The sequence below is a fragment of the Kogia breviceps genome, chromosome 1, assembly GCF_026419965.1.
Source record: "Kogia breviceps isolate mKogBre1 chromosome 1, mKogBre1 haplotype 1, whole genome shotgun sequence".
NCBI lineage: Eukaryota > Metazoa > Chordata > Mammalia > Artiodactyla > Physeteridae > Kogia > Kogia breviceps.
Genome location: NC_081310.1, coordinates 92,219,831 through 92,244,647, shown reverse-complemented (window position 1 = coordinate 92,244,647; position 24,817 = coordinate 92,219,831). Strand labels below are relative to the sequence as shown.

The 24,817-nt window shown below is 37.5% G+C and overlaps 1 protein-coding gene across 9 annotated transcripts in view; it reads right to left on the bottom strand.

The window, feature by feature from the left end:
- The window catches only part of UHMK1 (U2AF homology motif kinase 1), a 111,595-nt gene that overhangs the window by 8,379 nt on the left and 78,399 nt on the right, over positions 1–24,817 (bottom strand). For 8 of the 9 annotated variants that reach the window (XM_059037636.2, XM_059037641.2, XM_059037648.2 and 5 more), the window contains 5 exons: positions 21,035–21,371; positions 12,923–13,127; positions 10,673–10,848; positions 9,099–9,271; positions 4,208–4,401 (listed from right to left, as the gene is read on the bottom strand). In XM_059037636.2, coding sequence (XP_058893619.1) covers positions 4,208–4,401; positions 9,099–9,271; positions 10,673–10,848; positions 12,923–13,127; positions 21,035–21,371 — 1,085 coding nt within the window. The remainder of the gene's footprint in view (positions 1–4,207; positions 4,402–9,098; positions 9,272–10,672; positions 10,849–12,922; positions 13,128–21,034; positions 21,372–24,817) is intronic. The other variant, XM_059037683.2, reaches the window with a different exon arrangement.

Below are 24,817 nucleotides of genomic sequence, written 5' to 3'. Positions count from 1 at the left end.
TGAAAAGATAACAACCCAAAACCTATGGGATGCAGCAAATGCACCCCTAAGAGGGAACTTTATAGCAATACAGTCCTACCTCAAGAAACAAGAAAAATCTCAAATAAACAACCTAACCTTACAGCTAAAGCAATAGAGAAAGAAGAACAAAAAAACCCAAAGTTAACAGAAGGAAAGAAATCATAAAGATCAGATCAGAAATAAATGAAAAAGAAAAGAAGGAAACAACTGCCAAGGTCAATAAAACTAAAAGCTGGCTCTTTGAGAAGATATACAAAATTGATAAACCATTAGCCAGACTCATCAAGAAAAAAGGGAGAAGACTAAAATCAACAGAATTAGAAATGAAAAAGGAAAATAACAACTGACACTGAAGAAACACAAAGGATCATGAGAGATTACTACAAGCAATTATATGCCAATAAAATGGACAACCTGGAAGAAATGGACAAATCCTCAGTAAAGCACAACCTTCTGAGACTGAACCAGGAAGAAACAGAAAATATAAACAGACCAATCACAAGCACTGAAATTAAAACTGTGATTAAAAGTCTTCCAATTAACAAAAGCCCAGGACCAGATGGCTTCACAGGTGAATTCTACCAAACATTTGGAGAAGAGCTAACACCTATCATTCTCAAACTCTTCCAAAATACAGCAGAGGGAGGAATACTCCCAAACTCATTCAATGAGGCCACCATCACCAAACCAGACAAAGATATCACAAAAAAGGAAAACTACAGGCTAATATCACTGATGAACATAGATGCAAAAATCCTCAACAAAATACTAGCAAACAGAATCCAACAGCACATTAAAAGGATCATACACCATGATCAAGTGGGGTTTATTCCAGGAATGCAAGGATTCTTCAACATACACAAATCAATCAATGTGATACACAATATTAACAAATTGAAGGACAAAAACCATATGATAATCTCAACAGATGCAGAAAAAACTTTTGCCAAAATTCAACAACCATTTATGATAAAAACTCTCCAGAAAGTAGGCACAGAGGTAACCTACCTCAACATAATAAAGGCCATATATGATAAACCCACAGCCAACATCATTCTCAATGGTGAAGAACTGAAACCATTTCCTCTAAGATCAGGAACAAGACAAGGCTGCCCACTCTCACCACTCTTATTCAACATAGTTTTAGAAGTTTTAGCCACAACAATCAGAGAAGAAAAAGAAGTAAAAGTAATCCAAATCACTAAAGAAGTAAAACTGTCACTGTTTGCAGATGACATGATACTATACATAGAGAATCCTAAAGATGCTACCAAAAAACTCCTAGAGCTAATCAATGAATATGGTAGAGTAGCAGGATACAAAATTAATGCACAGAAATCTCTTGCATTCCTATACACTAATAATGAAAAATCTGAAAGAAAAATTAAGAAAACACTCCCATTTACTACTGCAACAAAAAGAATAAAATACCTAGGAATAAACCTACCTAAGGAGACAAAAGACCTGTATACAGAAAACTATAAGACACTGATGAAAGAAATTAAAGATGATAAAAACAGATGGAGAGATATACCATGTTCTTCGATTAGAAGAAACAACACTGTGAAAATGACTATACTACCCAAAGCAATCTACAGATTTAATGCAATCCCTATCAAACTACCAACTGCATTTTTCACAGAACTAGAACAAAAAATTTCACAATTTGTATGGAAACACAAAAGACCCCGAATAGCCAAAGCAATCTTGAGAAAGAAAAATGGAGCTGGAGGAATCAGCCTCCTGGACTTCAAACTATACTACAAATCTACAGTAATCAGGCAATATGGTACTGGCACAAAAAAAGAAACACAGATCAGTGGAACAGTATAGAAAGCCCAGAGATAGACCCACGCACCTATGGTCAACTTATCTTTGATAAAGGAGGCAAGAGAATACAATGGAGAAAAGACAGCCTCTTCAATAAGTGGCACTGGGAAAACTGGACAGCTACATGTAAAAGAATGAAATTAGAACACTTGCTTACACAAAAATAAACTCCAAATGGATTAAAGACCTAAATGTAAGGCCAGACACTATCAAACTCTTATAGGAAAACATAGGCAGAACACTCTATGACATAAGTCACAGCAAAATCCTTTTTGATCCACCTCCTAGAGAAATGGAAATAAAAACAAACAAATGGGATCTAATGAAACTTAAAAGCTTTTGTACAGCAAAGGAAACTACAAACAAGATGAAAAGACAACCCTCAGAATGGGAGAAAATATTTGCAAATGAAGCAACTGATAAAGGATTAATCTCCAAAATATACAAGCAGCTCATGCAGCTCAATATCAAAAAAACAAACAACCCAATCCAAAAATGGGCAGAAGAACTAAATAGATATTTCTCCAAAGAAGATATGCAGATTGCCAACAAACACATGAAAGGATGCACAACATCACTAATCATTAGAAAAATGCAAATCAAAACTACAATGAGGTATCACCTCACACAGGTCAGAATGGCCATCATCAAAAAAATCTACAAACAATAAATGCTGGAGAGAGTGTGGAGAAAAGGGAACCCTCGTGCATTGTTGGTGGAATGTAAATTGATACAGCCATTATGGAGAACAGTATGGAGGTTCCTTAAAAAACTAAAAATAGAACTACCATATGACCCAGCAACCCCACTACCGGCCATATACCCTGAGAAAACCATAATTCAAAAAGAGTCTTGTACCACAATGTTCACTGCAGCACTTTTACAATAGCCAGGACATGGAAGCATCCTAAGTGTCCATCGACAGATGAATGGATAAAGAAGATGTGGCACATATATACAATGGAATATTACTCAGCCATTAGAAGAAACGAAATTGAGTTATTTGTAGGGAGGTGGATGGACCTATAGTCTGCCATACAGAGCGAATTAAGTCAGAAAGAGAAAAACAAATATTGTATGCTAACACATATATATGGAATCTAAAAAAAAAAAAAAAAGGTTCCAATGAACCGAAGGGCAGGACAGGAATAAACACACAGACATACAGAATGGACTTGAGGACATGGGGAGGGTGAAGGGTAAGCTGGGACGAAGTGAGAGAGTGACATGGACATATATACACTACCAAATGTAAAATAGATAGCTAGTGGGAAGCAGCTGCATAGCACAGGGAGATCATCTTGGTACTTTGCGACCACCTAGAGGGGTGGGATAAAGAGGGTGGGAGGGAGACACAAGAGGGAGGGGAAATGTATGCATATAGCTCATTCACTTTGTTATACAGCAGAAACTAACACAACACTGTAAAGCAATTATACTCCAGTAAAGATGTTAAAAAAAAAAAAAGTAGGGCTTCCCTGGTGGCGCAGTGGTTGAGAGTCCGCCTGCCGATGCAGGGGACACGGGTTCGTGCCCCGGTCCGGGAAGATCCCGCATGCCGCGGAGCGGCTGGGCCCGTGAGCCATGGCCGCTGAGCCTGCGCGTCCGGAGCCTGCGCTCCGCAATGGGAGGGGCCACAACAGTGAGAGGCCCGCGTACCACAAAAAAAAAAAAAAAAAAAAAAAAAAAAGTAAAGCTGAGTAACTTTTTAAAAGTAGATAGTCATCTTAAATGTCTAAAAAGCAATCAAGTGAAGAATCAGATATTGAGAATGTCCTTCATTTAAAAATCTGGTGTGATAAAATAGCTCTAGTTTTATCCTTAGTTGGCACTACTATGCTGATTTCCATCCTTGTCTCATGTTCCTTTTTCTTTACTTTCTAATGCACTAGTTCCTAAATGCTAGTCTGAGAACCAGCTAAATTAAACGGTGTGGACAGCTTGTTAAAAATACAGACGTCTGCATTGACCTCCAGAAATTCTGATTCAGTAGATGTAGGGTAGACATCTGTATTTTTTAAGTTTCCAGTTGTGGTAGAGAGAGGGTATTCCCTTTCTTATTCTTTGCTTCTCCAGAACCTAGCACAGTTGGAGGGAGGGAAGCAAGAGAAGAGGGAGAACTGCTTTGGACTCCAGTTAATGCACTGAGGAGAATGGACTACTACAAATTTGCACTCGATGATATATCTTACTAAAAACAACTACAATGTCAGGTAAACTTCCATTTGATAAAGATGATCCTCAGAAAGGAAGATGAATCATGTACGATATGGAACTGAAGTTTCTTCCTACATCTCAAGTGACTTAGCTTCAGAGTAACGATAAAAATTTTTCAAAGCCCCCATTTTGCCCATACTTGACAACGTCTCTCAGAAACGGTACAGTGAAGAAATGGTTGGCAATGTTCCCCGCATTGAACAGCAGTCGTCCATCTGAGCCTCGTTTTTGAGCTGTAGACAGAGAAATCTCACTATATTCCACCACCTGGTATACTCCATCCACTCGGCAAACCACTCCAACTGGTTCTGTAGGGTTCGTTTTCTCTACCACCTGCCCACCAAAGGAAGACAACAGTAGAGAAAGAAATTTAATCAGGTGCTGCATTGGAGATCTGTCATTTTCCAAGACCACATTTACAATTTTACTTACTTTATCTTTAAGGTATCAAGTCAAGAGGAATCGTTAGATAATCATCTATCTGGGAAGAGGTAAATTATCTCCCTCCTATTTATCATCTAACTAAACTGTAGAAGTAGAAATTCCATCATACACAGAGGGCCCAGAAGAAATCACATTGGACTGGGAATAACAAAATGAGGAGTCTATGTCCCCCCAAATATGTTTTTATTATTGAATTTATCCTTAACCACACTCAACTACTTTGAGAATAAATGAAACAAAATCTCTCTGAGATTCACAAAACAAAAGAAGTAAGGCATTTTGCCTCTCATTTTGCACAAATCAATATTTCATCTGAAAATGGTATTTCTTTCATTTTCATTCATGAATACAGCAAATTCCTTATTTTTCAGGGACTTGGCTAGGAGGTAGGAGGGTTAGAGCGGGCAGGTCACAGGGTTCCACTCCAACTTCAATCAGAAAAGCCCACTCATATTTATGTTGTGCAGGCTAGGTTTTGTGTGAAGTAAGAGGTTCTATGCTTTTTTAAAAAGTCTGAAAACCAGTGATTTGATAATCTAGCAAAGACTCTAGGATGATCAGGGAGCTGAGAGAAAAATATTTGGTCAAAATCAGACGGAAAACATAAGAGTATGTAATTTTAAAAAACTTCACAGATGATTCTGATATCCCACTACCCTAAGCATATATCACTGACCTAAATTAAGTGTTTAGAATAAAATTATGAAACAACTGTATGCAATGCACTAATAGAAAACTCAAGCCTCAGATGAGATAAATATCCAGAAGAATCAAACAATTAAAATATATGAAGATATTATTTTTGCCCTGTTCGATTAACAATTCAGCATACTCCAGAGTATTTTGAAAAATCTGTCCCCACTTTGAAAAGTCTGTCCACACTATACATGAAATTATATCAATAAAATTAAAGCTTTTCTTCAGCAACTGATTTCTTAAAATAAATACAGCCAGTGGCAGTCCCTTCCAGACAACTAAAGCCACTATTGAGCACTTAGTTTACACAGCAATTAAGAGATATAGGTACTGAGTGTAGCTCAGTGAGGCTGGGATACTGGATACGTAGGCCTGCTGTGTAGTTTCACTGTTTGCTGCCCTGAAAGGAGTACAGTATTCAATGAAAAGAAACCTTCTACCACAGAAGTGGATTAAACTGGAGGGAAACATACAGCAAAATTATTTAAACCAATCATGGACCTATTTGCAATTCTAGTCTATCACTTCACATTCTCTATAGTAGGTATCTCAGTAGACAAGGAATCTGGAATAGATTCCTCCCATTCCCATTAAAACACACACACACGAGGTTTGTTTTCCAATCACTTCTATACAACCCTACTCCTAACCAGCCATGGAAAATAAAAATAAGCATATTCACACTTTACTTCCCAAGTGTTAATCTGCCAGTAAAAGGTTTACTTTTACAACAACTATGAACCTCCAAAAACTTTATAGTCCAGATTACAAAAGAAAGCATTTGTAAAGTACATGAAGTTGGAAGTCAGTTTATATTCTACAGAAAAGATTTACAGCATAAAATTAAGAAGAGGTCTCTTGATTTCCTACAAGTTAAATCCTGAGAAGCTGAGTTCAAAGTAACATTTTAACCTCAAAGTTACTGCAACTGCTTTACAAAATTATCTTTTCTATTTTTAAACATTTTTTAAAGGATTTTTTTTCTTTCTTTTTTTAAAAAAATTAATTTATGTATTTATTTATTTATTTTTGGCTGCACTGGGTCTTCATTGGTGCGTGTGGGCTTTCTCTAGTTGCGGTGAGCGGGGGTTACTCTTTGTTGCGGTATGTGGGCTTCTCATTGCGGTGGCTTCTCTTGCTGCGGAGCACAGGCTCTAGGCGCGTGAGTTTCAGTAGTTGTGGCACACGGGCTTCAGTAATAGTGGCTCGCGGGCTCTAGAGAGCAGGCTCAGTAGTTGTGGCACACAGGCTTAGTTGCTCCGTGGCATGTGGGATCTTCCCGGACCAGGGATCAAACCCATGTCCCCTGCACCAGCAGGTGGATTCTTAACCTCTGTGCCACCAGGGAAGCCCTAAAATTATCTTTAATTAACAATCATTCCTATTCTCTCAGCTATGTACTTTTGTAAACCACTCCACTAAGTCTTTTCTCAGGGCTCTCATTCCATAAAAAATACTTAATTCACCAAGACAGGAGCTTATTAAATAATTTAAAAAGAATTCCCTGCATAGAATTCTACTACACACTATGAATCACTCTCTAATTTAGGTGTTTTAAAAAATATATTTTAACATCTTGATTTTTTTTAATTAAAAGGGTGGGAGGACAGATTACATAAATGGTTTCTACTATTTCTAAAAGTTTTTAACATATACCAGTCTTGTAATATTTTGGTTCAATCTGAATATGTATTTATGCATTCATTGAGGGACTATTACATCATATGCCAGACACAGAGCTAAGCAGGAAGACTGAGGCAGGATTTGTCCTAGAGGACCCAGGGGAAATGGAGAAGAGAGAATGGTTATATTTACATCCCTGTATGATTAATATACTCATAAAAGTTGGCACACCAATTCAATGTTGTTTGAGCTGCCAGCAAAAACATAATTAATCTAAAGAATTTGGCTTTATAAATGTGATATGATACTAAAACTAAGAGTTGGGAAACAGTTCTAATCCTGCCTCTGCTAATGTGATGAAGGACCTTGAGCCTGGAACTTATTTAGTACTGGAACTCAGAGTGCCCAGTTCTGAGATCAAAGGGGTTGACCAGATAGATGACGTCTGAGGTCCCTTCCAGGTTCAACATTCTCTAATCATTTAGAATTTAAATAGATTCTGAAGCTCAGAGCAGTAAAATTTTAAGTTTCTATTTTAGAAAGAAGAGTGACACCAAGTGGAACAAAGTCAGAAATACAGTTTTGTTTTGTTTTTTTAAAGCTTGGTAGCTATGTAATTAAAATCCAATGCACTATTTCTATTACAGTTTAGTAGCTATTTACAATACAGCACAGATACTCATAAAGTACTGAAATGGATAGAGGTCTTCAATCAATGAACTAAACCAACCCTTTACTTTCAGAGTCAGGAGGAGTCTTCTTAGGTCTACCAGCTTAATCTCTCAAAACTTGTACTAGTAAATTTAAGACTTCAGCTTCTGTGACTTTGCATTAGATTTGTAGATTAATTTGGAGAGAAATGACATCTTTATAATAGAAAATTTCCAACCAAGGATATGATAAGTCTCTTATGGCAGCTCTTCTTTTTAAATTCATATACTTAAAATTTATATGTAATTTAATTTGTTTTTGTCAGAAGCCTATATGGTTTTTGCTTCTGGGAAATAGGTCTTCCCTTCATGTCGATTATATAATTATTCTAACACAACACTGTAAATCAACTAAACTCAAATAAAAAATAAAAATAAATAAAATTATTATAAACTTTCTTCTATCATCTTTATGGTTTTTTACTTGGTAATGCATTTGAAATTGATTTTGGTATGAACTCTGAGGTAAACATCTTACTTTATTTTTAGCCAGTTATCCCATTCATTTCCCCTCAATGAGTTGAAATGCCATCTTTACGTGAGTTTGTTTCTGACTGATCTGTTCCATTAACCTGTCATTCTATTCTGGTTTCAGTACTACACTCCTAGTTACTTTTTATTTACAACCCATTTTAATATCTGATAGATTGTCTTCAACCCTCTTCCTTCCTTATCATCATCTTTTTTCAACATTTTCCTGGTCATCTGTACAATCTAAACATTATTTATTCTAAACTTTACAATCATTTTGTCAAATGTCCCCAAAATAGTCTCCCTGGGACTTTGATCAGGATTGTGTTATACTTTAATTCTGTTAGAACTGATACCTTTACAAATTTCCAGGAAAGTAATATTTACATTAATATTTTCAAATCTTCCAAAGTGTTATTAAGGTCTTTCATGTCATAAAGGCAAGTCTCTTATATTATCATCTATGCAACCAAAAATAATGCTAAAAAGAACTATGCCAAGGGCAGCCGTATTATATGGCATTACAAACCTCCCTCTGTCTCAATATCAGTATGTTTGTAGTCATTCAAGCAGTTATTTAATCTCTTTAATTGTCCTTATCCCCTATCTGCATATTTCCATCTTATTCACAAGACTATCATGAGTTACTTTGTCAAATGCCTTACTGAAGTCTACATCTGCTATTTCTACCATATTTCCTTTACCTACTACTCCAGTACCTTTGTCATGGGAAGAAACTGAGTTAATCTGATCAAATACAACTTGATATTAATGAATCCAACAACTTGATATTAATAAGCCCATCCCAGGCCTAGTGATGACCATTCACTTTCCCAGGTACTTACAAATCATCCTCGCATATTTTAAACTCTTACTTGTGATGGACTAAGTATACATCATTACCTCTAGAATCAAATGTTGCCAATTTAAGAAAAAAAGTGGGTGCGGGATAGTTTAGTTATTTTAGAAGATGAATGGTTCTAAAATATCCAAATCACCCTAATAAATTTAGTTTGACTCCTGGAATGTATATACTGACAAGAGAAAGACCACTTAAAGCCTCATTACAGCTGAGAAAGGCATTACCTTTGCTCCACAGTCTGCTCCTTTCTGAATGCAAAATCCAATGAACCGTGGGTCTGCCACTTTCACTAGTATGTTGTCAACACAATAGACATGAATGCTCCAAATGCCTCTTTGCTCCATATCCTCCACAATATTCTGGGCTGCAAGAGCCCGATAAAGACCACCATTCCCATCTGGGAAATAAAATAGCCTGTTAGTAGCACACCAAAACTCAGTGTGACGGTAACCCAAAGATTGTTTAATGTTTCTCAACTGGGATGAAGATCTCTGAAAACCAGTTTTACATTACAGGGCCAAGAAAACTGAATGTCCATAAGGAAGGATTCAGGTGTCAAAAAGTTATACTACGTGACTTTGAAGGTAATTTAGCATAAGTATAATAACATTATTAATGTAGGGCTAGGCAACCCCGTAGAACATACTTTTCTTTTTAACTCAGCCCTTTTAACAATTTGGCCAATAATATATTGTGAAACATAAAATTCTTTAACAGGCAATAATTATTTTATAACATTTCAAGTTTTATTTTTATGATTCAAGTTAGCTCAGTATTTATAGCCCGAACACTGACAATTTCATCCATCTCAAAAATAAAAATACATGAGTATTGATACCAAATGATTTGTTAAGAAACCAGATTAATATGAAGGTCTATGGTGATTTAAACTAAATATATGTAAAAGCCTCTCTCCCCATCTATTTTTAGTGCTGCTTTAATGTACCTCTTCCATCAACAACCTCAGCTACAGGTTAAATGACAAAAAACTAGACAACTTCACAAAACAAAGCTAAAAATGGTAAACTCTTCCATTAATTAAAAAGAATTGAGTGGGGGGAAAAAAGAGTTGAGATGAAATAAAAGCCTACACCTGCAAAGCACCACTGTAAATACTGTTTTTATTTCCTTTCAGCCTTTCCTTCAAGAGCTTCACAGAGATGAGAATCTGTTGACACATTTACTTTTATAGTGGGATCATACTTATAGTCACTATATGTGGCTACACAGGCAGCACACTGCCCAATCCTAGGGATGCCATTAGCAAACTACAATGTGCACTACAACTGTGCATGCAGCTCTGTATTTCTCATTCTCTTACTTATTAACCTACTGAAACTATTTCGCTTTGTCATTTAATATCTCCAATTATTTCAATACTGTTTAAGAATTAATGCTACAGGTAAACTATAATCTAGCCTCTTATTTTTTAAGCAGCAGATGGTTTCCAGTTTTTCACTACAATAAACAATGTAGCCATGAACAATACTGTACATAAAATACTGGGTAAAGAGAATAAATACTGTGAATGCTGCTCAAATTGCTCTCAAGAGCAGACATCCACAGGAAGTATAAAAGCATATCCATTTCACCCATGGGCATTTCCATTTGTTTTAATCATTGCCAAATTCAAAAATAATTAAAATATTAATTTTTAACATCCAAATCACCGTATTAAAAAAAAGAATCAAAACTTAAAGAGCTACATATCGTAAATCAACTTGTACTTCAAAAAAACAATTTAATGAGTTGTGTTACTACCACTTCTAGTCACCATTAAATAAGAATGGTTACAAACCTGGAGCCATAGAAACCTTGTTCTTCTCCTCCAAAATAATTTTCCCATCAAAACTCATAGCAGGCAGCATACCCTGCTGAAAAAATATTACATTCTCTTTTTTTAAACCAAAGTACTTGTGCTTTGTGAAGAATTCCTTTGTAGATTCCATTGTTCTGCCACTGGTCATTATATACCTGGAAAAGAAAAGTAAATCTTCTAAGCCATAGCGCTATGTGAATTAGGGCAAAGTAAAGTCTTGTCTATTTCCTAAGCTAAAGAAAATTTTTGAGAGCACTGTTTATTGTTTTCACTTCCTTCATCTTCTTCCTGGATAAGGCAGCATTAGCTGCTACCCAAGGGGAATTTCTTCCAGTAACTTCATCAATCCTTATGTATAAAATAAATCTGTAACAATATTAAAACATATCTCCTGTAACAGAGAGCCTACAACTGGCTCAAGTAAACATTTTAGTACTCTGAAAAGTGTATTCTAGGTTGAAATCTCCTATTCTAGCAATAGGGAGAAAAGGGTAAACGTAATACATTCTAATTATCTCTTATGGTTCTTCTCACAAAAATTTTGAAATGGAATCTGGGCTCTGCTCACCCTTTATTTAAAATCATAAAAGTGTAATTATACTCTCTGTTGTCACAAATATCCAATCCATGCCACTGTAGCAAAAGAGAAAAAATTCTATCTAAAACCATAATTAGTGACTACAATAGCTTTTCCCCTTAAACCATATATAAGTAGGGACTTCTGTCTATTTTGGTTCTGTCTAACTCGGTTCCCAGCACCCAGAAGTAGGTACTCAATTAATATCTGTTAAATGAAGAACACTATATAATTTCCCAGCACAGTCAATATCTGTCTGATTAACAAAATTTCCTGGGTATTATGGGTATTATGAACCCTGGGCACAAAAACTTTGGGCATCATGATTTAGGTGACAAAAGAAGTGACTAAACTGTTCCACATAAGAAAAATAAATTCTGAGCTATGAGGAGAAAGAAAAAGAAGAAAATCCAACACGATAGTGGGAGGCCAGGGCTGTAAGTAGAATTTTGGCCGCTAAGAACACAGATGTCCTTCAAAAATCCCCGAGGGAATAAAAATGAAGAAAATAGTTCACAGTTGGCCAATACCATCCTTAATAGCTAGAAAAGCTGAGGAAATTACAAAAAGCCTATTTTTAAAGGCATCAGAGAGCTACAAAAGCAACATGGATTAGAACTAAAATTCAAGAGAGTGAGAATCTTTCAAAGCAGAGCTAAAGATATGCAGCTGCCTTTTCCTGGGGGTATTTGCTGATCTGAGGTAAAGGCTAGTGGTAGAGAATCTGAGCTTGGACCAGGCAGAAGGACAGAGAAACGAGCAGAGTTTTTGTTGGTCACCTGGGGCTAAAATAACAAGATTAGGGACTTGAAGGATTTCAAACGCACAGCTGGTTTCCCCCTCAAAACATGCTAACTTTCAAAGCTCCTCTGAGAAACAGATTTAAGAGCTAAATCAAAACCTTTTAAAAAACAGAGCAGAATTTCCTGTAATCTCTTGGTGTTTAGAAGATGAACACTGGCCGAGATAGGCCCTGAGGACCTGGCATACTATCAGAGACTGAGAATTCCAGTTTGGCCCACAGCAGAGAAATCAATGGGGCTTTCAGCTGGTGTGTATAGGAGAAAGGTGAGGTTTCAGGAGGACTAGATAACCCAATACTTAAGGATATGAGTTTCTAGAGTGAGAGAATCCACTGAGTGCCCACAGCAATGACTGAAAACAGATCCATACCACGTCATCATGAAATTTCAGTTACTAAAGATAAAAAGAGACCCCAAATTCTTTCAGAGCAAAACGGGGAAAAAAAAAAAGACTGGGAATCAGAATGGCAATGGACCTCTCCAAAGCAATGCTGAAACAATAGAGCAATGCTTTCAAATTTCAGAGGGAAACTGATTTTCAATCAAAAATTCTATACATAGACAAACTAACAATCAATATGAAGTTTCTAGACCGAGAGAACCCTCTGCGTACCCAAAGGTACTCAGGTAGGGATTAAAAGTTGGAGGTGAGTATATATTGCTTGTTAAGGCTACAGTGATTATCTAGCTGTAACACATATTACTTTTAACATATATAGTAAATTATAGCGCCCAAGAAAATCTGTAGTAACAGGAAATACATCTACCTATGAATAAAGTACATATGCATTTTGAATATTATAAACCAACATATGTTCAGACACTGTCCCATAATGAGAAATATCTTACCACGGAATGATGCATTTGTTGCCATGATATTTTTCAGCTAACTGTTGAAGCTTCAGGATACGCTCTGCTTGAATCTGAAAAAGTGTCTTATGGGATGGCAAACCAACATCATACATCCCCTTGGGATATGCAACACCAAGTCTTGTCCCCTGCCCACCAGCTAGAAGAAGAACTGCCACTTTGTTCTGAGAAATCTGGAAAAGTCCTAAAAAAGAAAATACGTGTTATCACTCTATAATTCAACACTTTAGGATTACATATACAAAGAGTCACCCTATCTGCATACGGCATAAAGACAAGGAATTCACAAGTAATCATGGATGACTATCTTGTTAATAAAAACATTTTTATTATTAAAAAATTAAATTTATATAACCCAACCAAACACCAAACAATGAATAATATACTTTAATGAACTAATAATTTTTATTCTGATAAGGTTGGAAGGCAAAGACCAAGAGATGTTATAAATGTTTTACAAGCACTTGACAACTTATCAGATGTGGCAAGTTAAGAAAAAGATAGAATAAAAGCAGATCCCTAGGCTTCAGGATGAATGATGATGCTATTAAATCACCTCCAGCTGATAAATCAATCAATAACAATTAATCAATCAATGAGCATGTAAATATACTAGACAAGCTACCATCCAGTAAATGTAAAGAAAAGAAACCCTGAGTTGGGAAAGCAGTGTAGTCCAACGGTTAAGAAGCTGGGCTCTGAAGTCAGGACAACTGGGTTTGAAACCCAACAAGTGAATGAGCTTAGGGGATTTGCCTGCAAAAGGGCATCAGTAGACTTTGTGGAATGATGGAAATGTTGTATATCTGATTGGGGTGGTAGTTACATGGGTGTGTAAATTTGCTAAAAACTCATAAAACTAGCGCATTTTACTGTATGTAATTATACTTCAGTAAAATTTATTAAAATGCCTTCTTTTTTTAAAAATGGGCCATCTATTGCAGCTCAGAAGGATGTGACATGGAGTTTTTTTGAAACTATAAATGTTATTAAGAGACAGAGGCTCTCAGTTTGGATTAAAAAATAAAATAAAATAAAATCTTGAGATGTACCATTTCTAAGAGCTACCTCATAACTCTAAGGTAGACAGCTTCAGCACCAGAAGGTAGAGTAGCTTGTGGGAAGAGGCAACATAGAAACTGGATCTCTGGGAAGCTAGAAACGCTGTAAAAGGTCAGATGTGGTAAAGCAATGGTTGATGGGTTTTGTTCTATTTTCTGAATTTCATACTTTCATTAAAATTTTCAGAAATTCTATGAACAAGGCAGGCCACTATCCACAATCGTAGGCCAGGTCAGAGGGGGCAGTGGTGGCCAGTATCAATTATTATTATTTTTTACATCTTTAGGGAATGCAGGTTTGTCTAATTTACCAGCTTTATGCTTTATGTGTTTTTGATATATTGGGCTTTCCTAAAGCTAATATACTAGTACATTGTGAACTTAAAGAAATATTCTTAATAAATCCATTATAAAATCAGAACTGTCCTGATTTTACAATCTGTCTTCGCTAGTAACTAAGTACAGCCAAGGATGTTATGCAAGAACTTTCTAGCAATTTTTTCAATCAAAAAATTTAAAAGCACATTAGATATTTCCATAATTCTCATCTTTGATGTAAAGCTGAGAGCTTAGCTATCTAAGAATTAATTTTCTCTCTTTCTTCCTTGCCTATAACTAGATTGTCCTTGTCCTTTTCTCCATGGCATTTCATTGTACTTTATCAGAGTTTGAAAATAAAATACCATGGGTAATGTTAGACTCCAAAATAGTAACTAAAATCTAAAAGGTAGGTATAATTTTCTCCATTTTAGAGATAATAGGCTCAGATGAGTTAATGATCTTGCCCAAGATCACACAACTAAAAAGTGTGAATCAGGATCAGAACTTGACCCCAGGGCCTATTCACCAGCACTGCACTGCCTACAGCAGTCTTTTATCACACCCAAACATTTAACAGATAAATTATACAGCACCATAATTTTTAGGGGTGTAAACTGTCCTTCCTATTTCCTTCTTGCCCTTTCTTCTCTTTTCCACTGAATTCATGAGAGGTTGTGCTGCCTTTTTTTTTAAATCTATCTTACCCATCACCCTACATGGAAAAGCTGCTGAGCTGAGAAGAGCCCACATTCTCCAAAACTTGCCAAACACTGAATTTCTAACAGCATTCCAGCTCCGTGTTGCGCTTAAACACTCCCCACAACCACCATGTAACAAAGACTGGCTGAGATGAAGCAATCTGAAGGGAAAAGGGAACCATATAAAGCAGTTTTGAAAACCGTTTTACATTTGGTTATTCCTTGAGTTATGAAAGAAACTATGGTTTCTAGGAAATAAATTTAACTCTGCTGTCACTGACCCAAAAAGCATTATTTTAAAATACAGGTCCACAATCCCTTACCTAAACCAGATTTATTTCAGAATTTTATTTCAGAATGCAGAACTCTTCAAAATTTAGAAAGGGAATATAGTACACAGACAATATGTTATATTTTACCCCAGCAGATCTGAGACAGTACCTTATTATCACATTAAGTGGGATAAAAAAAGTTTATCAATAGTCTCATGTCTGTTCAGGTCAGGTTTTGCACCATTTTAGAATGGCAGATAAATAACTGCAGTCTGTCTGGACCCTCACATACCACCAAAGGTGCTGGAATCAAAAATATTTCTAAACATGTTCCCAAAAAGTCCCAGATAAATATTCTGGACACAAAGGTCTTTGTTTTTTGGTACTATTTATTTTCTTTATAGAGCACATGTGTTTTAAGTTGTACTGTTAATATGGGTCTAATCATCCTTCCTGCCTTCTTACTTTTACCTTCGGTCCAAAAGTAAGTTTCTTCTCTCAGCTCCCTTACCTGTAAAAGGTAAGAGCCACACTCCCAGAGTCAGCTTCACATCTCAGCTCCTGCTTGCCAGATGGCCAAGCAACACCAACCAGCACTTTCCGCAGATTCTGGTTATCAAAATATCACTGTATAACCTTCTCTTCCTTGGATCAGTTCCCTAAACTACTGCTTCATTCTAAATTTCCAAATGTTTCCATTCTAAAGCTGTGCTAACCAACAGCTGATAGTGGTCTCTTTCTTCATTGATATAAATGGCATGGACTTCCCTGGTGGTGCAGTGGTTGAGAGTCCGCCTGCTGAGGCAAGGGACGTGGGTCTGTGTCCTGGTCCAGGAAGATCCCACATGCCGTGGAATGGCTGGGCCCCTGGGCCCGTGGGCCATGGCCGCTGAGCCTGCGCGTCCGGAGCCTGTGCTCCGCAGTGCGAGAGGCCACAACAGTGAGAGGCCCGCGTATCGCAAAAAAAAAAAAAAAAAAAAAAATGGCATGTGTTTGTTTCCTAAGCTCCCAACAGCCATACTTTCTCCAATTCTTCTTTCCATCTGTGGACCTGATAACCCATCTAATCACTATGTCTTAAAAGTAGCATTGAGACCATGCTTGCCAGGGGTACATTTCCAGGCAGATCTACATTTACATCTCATCTCCATCTAGCCACAACTATTATAATGAATTATAACACAATCCATAAATATTTGTGATAAAAAGGTGTCTCTGCATTAACTTCTTCCTGCGTATGCATCTCACTTATGAGCAGACAGAGAAAAACAAGAGGAAAGAAAGCAGTCCCTAGAGTATCAAAGCCAGCTGCAATTCAAGAATTAAATAAATGTAGCTACAGCTGTTGTTAACAATACCAAACCGTGTGGGGCTGAAGTATTCATCCATTTCATCTGTGTTACTACAATAAAACTTCAATATTTATCAAAAGTGTGTAACACATAAATTAGTATCTGTTTTATAATGACAGATAAAATACTTCTTGAAATTAAGCAGGCCAATAAAATTCAGTAAGCCTTTTAGTTACATGGCAATATACATGATTTCAAACTGTATGGGTCATAACATAAATTTTATATGGGCAGCACTGCACCTATTTGAAAAATGTTAACTGATTATAAATGTACTTAACCCATGTGACAATTAGGAAATTATGAACTTCTATCCCAAAACTTCTGCAAATATATGGAAAAAAACCCCTGAAAAGTACATTACTATATCATCTTTTCATTACAGGTCACTAGGGTTAATTACCTTCCCACAGAAATTAGGACCTTACACACACTAAATCAGAAGTTTAAAAAACAAAAAAAAATCAAGCCAGAATGAACCATTTCCAGGGCAGGGGTATACCTCTCTCCTTGGGGAGTAATGAATGTTAGCCCAACAGAGTCTGAGCACTTTTCCTGATAACATTTACAACAAACAGAGAGAAGAGTTTACAGTGGCCTCTCACAGGTCAACTGCTTCCCAGATAACTTCCTGCTTGGACTAGTTCCTCTCATACATACTCTTTGATATGGGCATGTGCCTGAAACAAGGAGGTTGGCACAGGTGCTTCTGATGTAGAGCATTGCCAGAGCTTTCTATCTAAACTTTCAGCACCCCTGGACAAGGGGTGGGGTAAACAGGCTATTCAACTGGTGGAAATGAAGAAAGACTATACACAAGAGAGGAGATATTTTAAGTCTTTAATTTTTAATCACATTTTACAGGTGAAACAATTATTTTATGGATTAACTACTTCCCCAAAATATTAAGCACAAAAAGTAGACTAATAAGGGAAATCTCTATTTGAACTGGTTTTAGATACTGGGGGATTATTGTGAATTTCATTAGGTATAATAATGGCATCGTAATTAGGAAGAAAATGTCCTTATACTTAAGAGATGCATACTGAATTTTATGAGGGTAAACATAATGTTTGCAAGTTGCCTTAAAATACTACAGCAGAGAAAAATGAAAGACGGATAGATGAAGCAAAATTAGCAAAATTTTGATAATTATTTAATTAAGGTAATGCATATATAGAAGTTCATTATACTATTTTTTGTCACCAAATATTTGCTTCCAAATATGCTTGAAATTTTTCATAACAACAATTTCAGGAGCAGGCTACAAGACTATACATAAACTATAATCCTAATGTACGTGTATGTATTTAAGAAAATACTATAAAGTATTACTAACGAGTATTTCTCTCTGGATTGTGGAACAGCAGAAATTTATCTTTTTTCCTTTGTAATTCTTAGTATTTTCCAACTTCTCCAAAATAAGTATGTGTTACTTTTAAAATAAAACAAATCTATTAGAAATATCACTGCACTAGATTTCAGAAAATGTAGAGGAGGATTATGTTATGAATACATTTTTTCTAAACAATCCATTTACTTTTCTACAACGCTATATAGATTAATTTTTTTAAATGTCTCAGGTAAAAAAAAAGGGCTAACACTGAATATTAATTTCTTATTATAACAGAATTACAAGATTGTTTTGTGTTCAGTTTAAGCATGCATTTATTTTAATAAGAATGGGATTTTTTTAAGCAAATATATTTTCCCAGTGTGAATATCTTTACTAAAATGATATTCTCATCGAAGCTTCTGAACTACTTCTTCCAAGATCTCAGTTTTGTAAGATAGAGGTTTTTCAGTTACCCCTCTACATTCCATTTTCTATAACTGGCCAGAACACTTCAAGAATTAAATCAAAACAAGATCTCTCTTCAATAAAGAGCACAGTGGTAGCTTATGTATTTATCCTTCACCAATAATTTTCCACCCTAGGTGGTAAAAGGTCTAATGTCAATAGCCACCAGACACTTTGAAATTATTGTACAATGCTTTTATTTCCCCTATCCTGGGGCAGTAGGATGGGGGCAGGTGCAGCGGGGGCTGCGGGGAGGCTGTCTTTGATACAATTATCAGGAATTTCCTACTATCTGAAATAAAGCATTGTAATCTTTGCAATGGCAATCTCTTTCCTTTGATAACTTACTGCAGAAACTTCATTTTGTTATGAATTTGCACACATATGGCAGTTTCTATCTAATGAAAAGGTTGTAACGTCAGTTAAAAAGTCTCCCCCTCCACCCCTACTGCTTAAGCCACAAATAAATATTCTTCCCTTGACAGGAAGCCAAAAGGAAGTTTGCCTTGCATCGTCTTATACTAGACTTGCTTGTAACAGTTCTGGATTTTAATCTAAATGAAAAGTCATAAATGTGGACTTTTGTTCCACAGATTCCAACAAAAAGGCCATAAAGAAGACTCAAACTATAGGAAGTCTTGATTGTTGCTCAAGGTCCCCATTATATAAGGCCAAATCTTTGGCTTTCCATAAGAGTTAATTCTAAGACTTTATCTCCATAAAATCACAAGGAGAAATATAGGCAGCTGGAAGACCAGAGGGTAAGAAGAGGTCCTGTGTGGCTTTTGGTGAAACCCAGGGAGGGAGGGAGAGATTAATGAATCCAATGTTAGTGGCAGTCACAGTGTCACTACTGTCCACCATTCAGAAGGATCCATCTGGAAGTCACTCTCTCACATCTTAGTGACAGAGCCCTGTTCTAAATAAGAAGCGAGGTTAGCCACTACCAAGCATTTTAAATATGAAAGGGCCTTCCTTGAAGATCATCCAATTATTTTCAATGTTTTTAATCTTTACTTAAACCCCTTTTAAGTAAAACCTCATGTAAAGAAGTTTATTTGTTTATGTATCAAATACACAAAAACAGGTCAAAGTAGAACTGCTCCTGGAGTGGGGAGATGAAGGGGCTGGAGACCTACCTGTTTAGTATCTGTTCCCCCCCTCTCCACAGTTTCACCAGCAGTCGAAACCCTAGAGGTCTTTGGAACAGTTTGAAAAACAGTAGATCTGTAAGCCCAGAGAAAGACATCAAGATAATGGCAGAGAAGAAGGTTGATAATGGCAGTTACGTTTCTTTTTTGGGGGGTTGCAGGGAGTGCCAAAAACCAAAAGACAATAAAATACCCATAGTGTGGTGCAAATATAGACTATAAATCATATCAATAAAAGTAAATATGTATATAAACCAGTACTAGGTGGCAATGTGGACAGATAAAAGCATAGATTTGATGAGGTTATGGGCAATTTCTCTACAGTATTTCTGTTACTTTGATATTATTTTTGCGATAAAGTAATGTTTTTTTAAAAAGGAAAAAGTATTAGTCCAATCTGTTCATTCTACAGCTGAGGAAATGAGGTCTAGATTTGACAAGAAGCATGTACAAACACTCAAGGGCCTGCAATATTTAGTCACCTTTACTTATGGAGAAGGAGTAGATTATAAAAACCACAGTTCTTAACCCTACCAAAAAAAGCTAAATTTTAGCTTTTTGCCATTGTCAAAAGCACTCATTATTACTAGTTATGGGGACAGATTTTATGATATGTTTCAGAGGAAAAAGCATTGGGGAAATTCAACAAACATTTATCGACCAACATATAACTGCAAACACTGCTCTAAATGCTATGTGACATATGTAGACACCTAGGACGCGGGCTGCTCTTTAAAAGTTTACAATGTAATGATGAAGATAGATATAAACAACCCTTATTATAAGGAAAAATGAAAGATGAGCATGGACAAATAATTTCAACCTGGGACACTGACAAAAAGGCGACAGATCAAAGAGTATGTGTGGTGAACCTTGGAGAATGAGTGTTAGTTTCCCAAGTGGCAGAGCCACCTCACTGCACAGCTCCAGGAGATGGGTGGCGTCACAAGGTGATCCAGCTACATAGAGAAGGGGTAAAGGCCAGACCCAGCTAAGGATGAGCACGAGCAAAGGCAGGAAAGGCATATTAGAATGTTCAGAGAAAGGTGAATTACAGGGTCCGGCTGAAAGGTGTGGGGTGGTAGGAGTGAAGAGAAACATAAGAGACAAGACTGGATGGGGCCGTGTTAGGGAAGGGTTTTGGAGTAAGCTAGCATAAACTGAACCATTCAGTTTGTAATTCGGGAAGGGAAATCTAATAGAAGTATGGACACTGAGAAAGGAAAGAGACTAGAGGCAAATTATGACTTGAATGAGAAGAGCCTTGAATCAGGCACCAGAAATGAAAAGAGAATGGAGACACTGGCAACAGGAACCACTGCGGCCTCTTGGCCACACAGTCTGTCACTTCTCAAGGAAGTGAAAATATTGTTACTTTAATGGTTTTAGTACATCTCATAATAAGCCTTAGAGCAAATCTTCCCATGCTCAGTACCTTCACTTTCCCAGGCCTGCAGCTGATCTTGATCCCTGGTAGCACTGCCCAACACCTCTCGAGGGACAGGTTCCATCCGTGAGTCCACTTTCTCTGGCTGGGAAGAATGGTTAAATCCTTCAATGGCCTTTTGGAAGAAGAAGTTCAGCTCCTCAAAGTTCATGGCCTGGAGCTCTGCGAAAAGTTCTATCTGTTGGGCTTCTTCCAGCTCATTCCAGAATTGCAATAGGTGTTCTTGCCCAGCTTTGGACAACCTGAGTTTGAGGTCATTAACATTCATAATGCTCTGGTAGCCAAGTTTTGTGATAACTGGGGTGTAATTTCTGCACCTGTAAACCTGAAAGAGAAAAGAAATGAAAAGCAGGTCAAAGTCCAACCTCAAACCCTGAGGAGATTTTTCCTGCTAAAAATAAGTACATTAGGGCTTCCCTGGTGGTGCAGTGGTTGAGAGTACGCCTGCCGATGCAGGGGACGCGGGTTCATGCCCCAGTCCAGGAAGATCCCACGTGCCGCAGAGCGGCTGGGCCCGTGAGCCATGGCCACTGAGCCTGCGCGTCTGGACCCTGTGCTCCGCAATGGGAGAGGCCACAACAGTGAGAGGCCCGCGTACCACAAAAAAAATAAAAATAAAAAATAAGTACATTAAAAAAAAAAATCTTGGGAGTTCCCTGTGGTCCAGTGGTTAGGACTCAGCGCTTTCACTGCCAGGGCCCGGGTTCAATCCCTGGTCGGGAAAGTAAGATCCTGCAAGCCCCACAGTGTGACAAAAAAAAAAAAACTTAATAAAATAAAAAGTAAAAAAAAAATTTTAAACCCTTGATGTTAAGGAAATTCTGCCTTTCCATCATGATCATACTCATAAGAGATCAAACTTGTAAGACAATGCTAATTATTCTTATATACCAGGCACTGCACCAAGTACTTTACCTACATGGTCTCATGTAATTTTCAACAGCTCTATGACATAAATACTATTATTATCATCACTTTACAGTTGAGGAGAATGAGGCACAGAGAGGCAAAGCAACCTGTCTGACTGGTGGAGCTAGGGTGTGAATGCAGACAGTCTGATCCCAGGGCTTTAGTTGCCTCTATACTACTCCTCTGACCACTAAGCTACTACTGAAAGAACACTTGACTGTTTAATATTTCAACCCTTCTCCTTTTATCTCTAAGGACAGAAACACAGAATTCAGAATCAAACAATATCAAGAAGACAGGAACCCTATAATTACAAAAAATACATTTTATTTCAAGAGCAACCTCCATAAGAAGCAATAAAATATGTCCACTGTCTTTACTAAGAATTGAGCCCTAGGAGATTGGTTCAAGATGGTGGAATAGAAGGACGTGCACTCACTCCCTCTTGCGAGAGCACCAGAATCACAACTGCTGAACAATCATTGACAGGAGGACACTGGAACTCACCAAAAAAGATGCCTCACATCCAAGGACAGGGGAGAAACCACAATGAGATGGTAGGAGGGGCGCAATCACAATAAAGTCAAATCCCATAGCCGCTGGGTGGGTAACGCACCAACTGGAGAACACTTATATCACAGAGGTCCACCCAATGAAGTGAAGTTTCTGAGCCCCATATCAGGCTTCCCAAACTGTGCGTCGGCAAGATGAGGAGGAATTCCTAGAGAATCAGACTTTGAAGGCTGGTGGGATTTGATTGCGGGACTTTGACAGGATTCGGGGAAGTGGAGACTCCACTCTTGGAGGGCACACATGAAGTAGTGTGCACATCGGAACCCAGGGGAGAGAGCTGTGAGCCCACGGGAGACTGAACCGGACCTACCTGCTAGTGTTGGAGGGTCTACTGCAGAGGTGGGGGGTGGCTGTGACTCACCACAGGGACAAGGACACTGGCAGCAGAAGTTCTGGGAAGTGCTCCTTGGCATGAGCCCTCCCAGAGTCCGCCATTAGCCCCACCAAAGAGCTCCACTCGTAGGCTCCAGTGCTGGGTCTTCTCAGGCCAAACAACCAACAAGGAGGGAACCCAGCCCCACCCATCAGCAGACAAGCAGATTAAAGTTTTACAGAGCTCTGCATACCAGGGCAACACCCAGCTCTACCCACCACCAGTCTCTCCCATCAGGAAGCTTGGACAAGCCTCTTAGATAGCCTCATCCACCACAGGGCAGACAGCAGAAGCAAGAAGAACTACAATTCTGCAGCCTGTGGAAGGAAAACCACATTCACAGAAAGACAGACAAAATGAAAAGGCAGAGGACATTGTACCAGATGAAGAAACAAGATAAAACCCCAGAAAAACACCTAAATGAAGTGGAGATAGGCAACCTTCCAGGAAAAGAATTCAGAATAATGATAGTGAAGATGATACAGGACCTCACAAAAAGAATGGAGGCAAAGATCGAGAAGATGCAAGAAATGTTTAACAAAGTCCTAGAAGAATTAAAGAACAAACAAGCAGAGATGAACAACACAATAACTGAAATGAAAAATACACTAGAAGGAATCAATAGCAGCATAACTGAGGAAGAAGAACGGATAAGTGACCTGTAAGACAAAATGGTGGAATTCACTGCTGCGGAACAGTATAAAGAAAAAAGAATGAAAAGAAATGAAGACAGTCTAAGAGACCTCTGGGACAACATTAAACGCAACAACATTTGCATTATAGGGGTCCCAGAAGGAGAAGAGAGAAGGAAAGGACCCAAGAAAATATTTGAAGAGATTATAGTAGAAAACTTCCCTAACATGGGAAAGGAAATAGCTACACAAGTCCAGGAAATGCAAAGAGTTCCAGGCAGAATAAACCCCAGGAGAAACACGCCAAGACACACAGTAATCAAATTGACAAAAGTGAAAGACAAAGAAAAATTATTGAAAGCAACAAGGGTAAAACGCCAAATAACATATAATTAACTCCCATAAGGTTAACAGCTGATTTCTCAGCAGAAACTCTACAAGCCAGAAAGGAGTGGCACTTTTTATTTAAAGTGATGAAAGGGAAGAACCTACAACCAAGATTATGCTACCCAGCAAGGATCTCATTCAGATTCAATGGAGAAATCAAAAGCTTTACAGACAAGCAAAAGCTAAGAGAATTCAGCAGCACCAAACCACCTCTACAACAAATGCTAAAGGAACTTCTCTAAGTGGGAAACACATGAGAAGAAAAGGACCTACAAAAACAAACCCATAACAATTAAGAAAATGGTAATATGAACATACATGTCGATAATTACCTTAGAAGTGAATGGATTAAATGCTCCAACCGAAAGACACAAGCTCGCTGAACGGATAAAAAAAAAAGACCAATATATATGCTGTCTACAAGAGACCCACTTCAGACCTAGGGACACATACAGACTGAAAGTGAGGGGATGGAAAAAGATATTCCATGCAAATGGAAATCAAAAGAAAGCTGGAGTAGCAATACGCATATCAAATAAAATAGACCTTAAAATAAAGAATGTTACAAGAGACAAGGACACTATATAATGATCAAGGGATCAAACCAAGAAGAAGCTATAACAATTATAAATATATATGCACCCAACACAGGAGCACCTCAATACATAAGGCAACTGCTACCAGCTATAAAAGAGGAAATCGAAAAAAAAAAAAGAGGAAATCGACAGTAACACAATAATAGTAGGGGACTTTAACACCTCACTTACACCCATGGACAGATCATCCAGACAGAAAATTAATATGGAAACACAAGCTTTAAATGACACAACAGAGCAGATAGATTTAATTTATATTTATAGGACATTCCACCCAAAAGTGGCAGAATACACTTTCTTC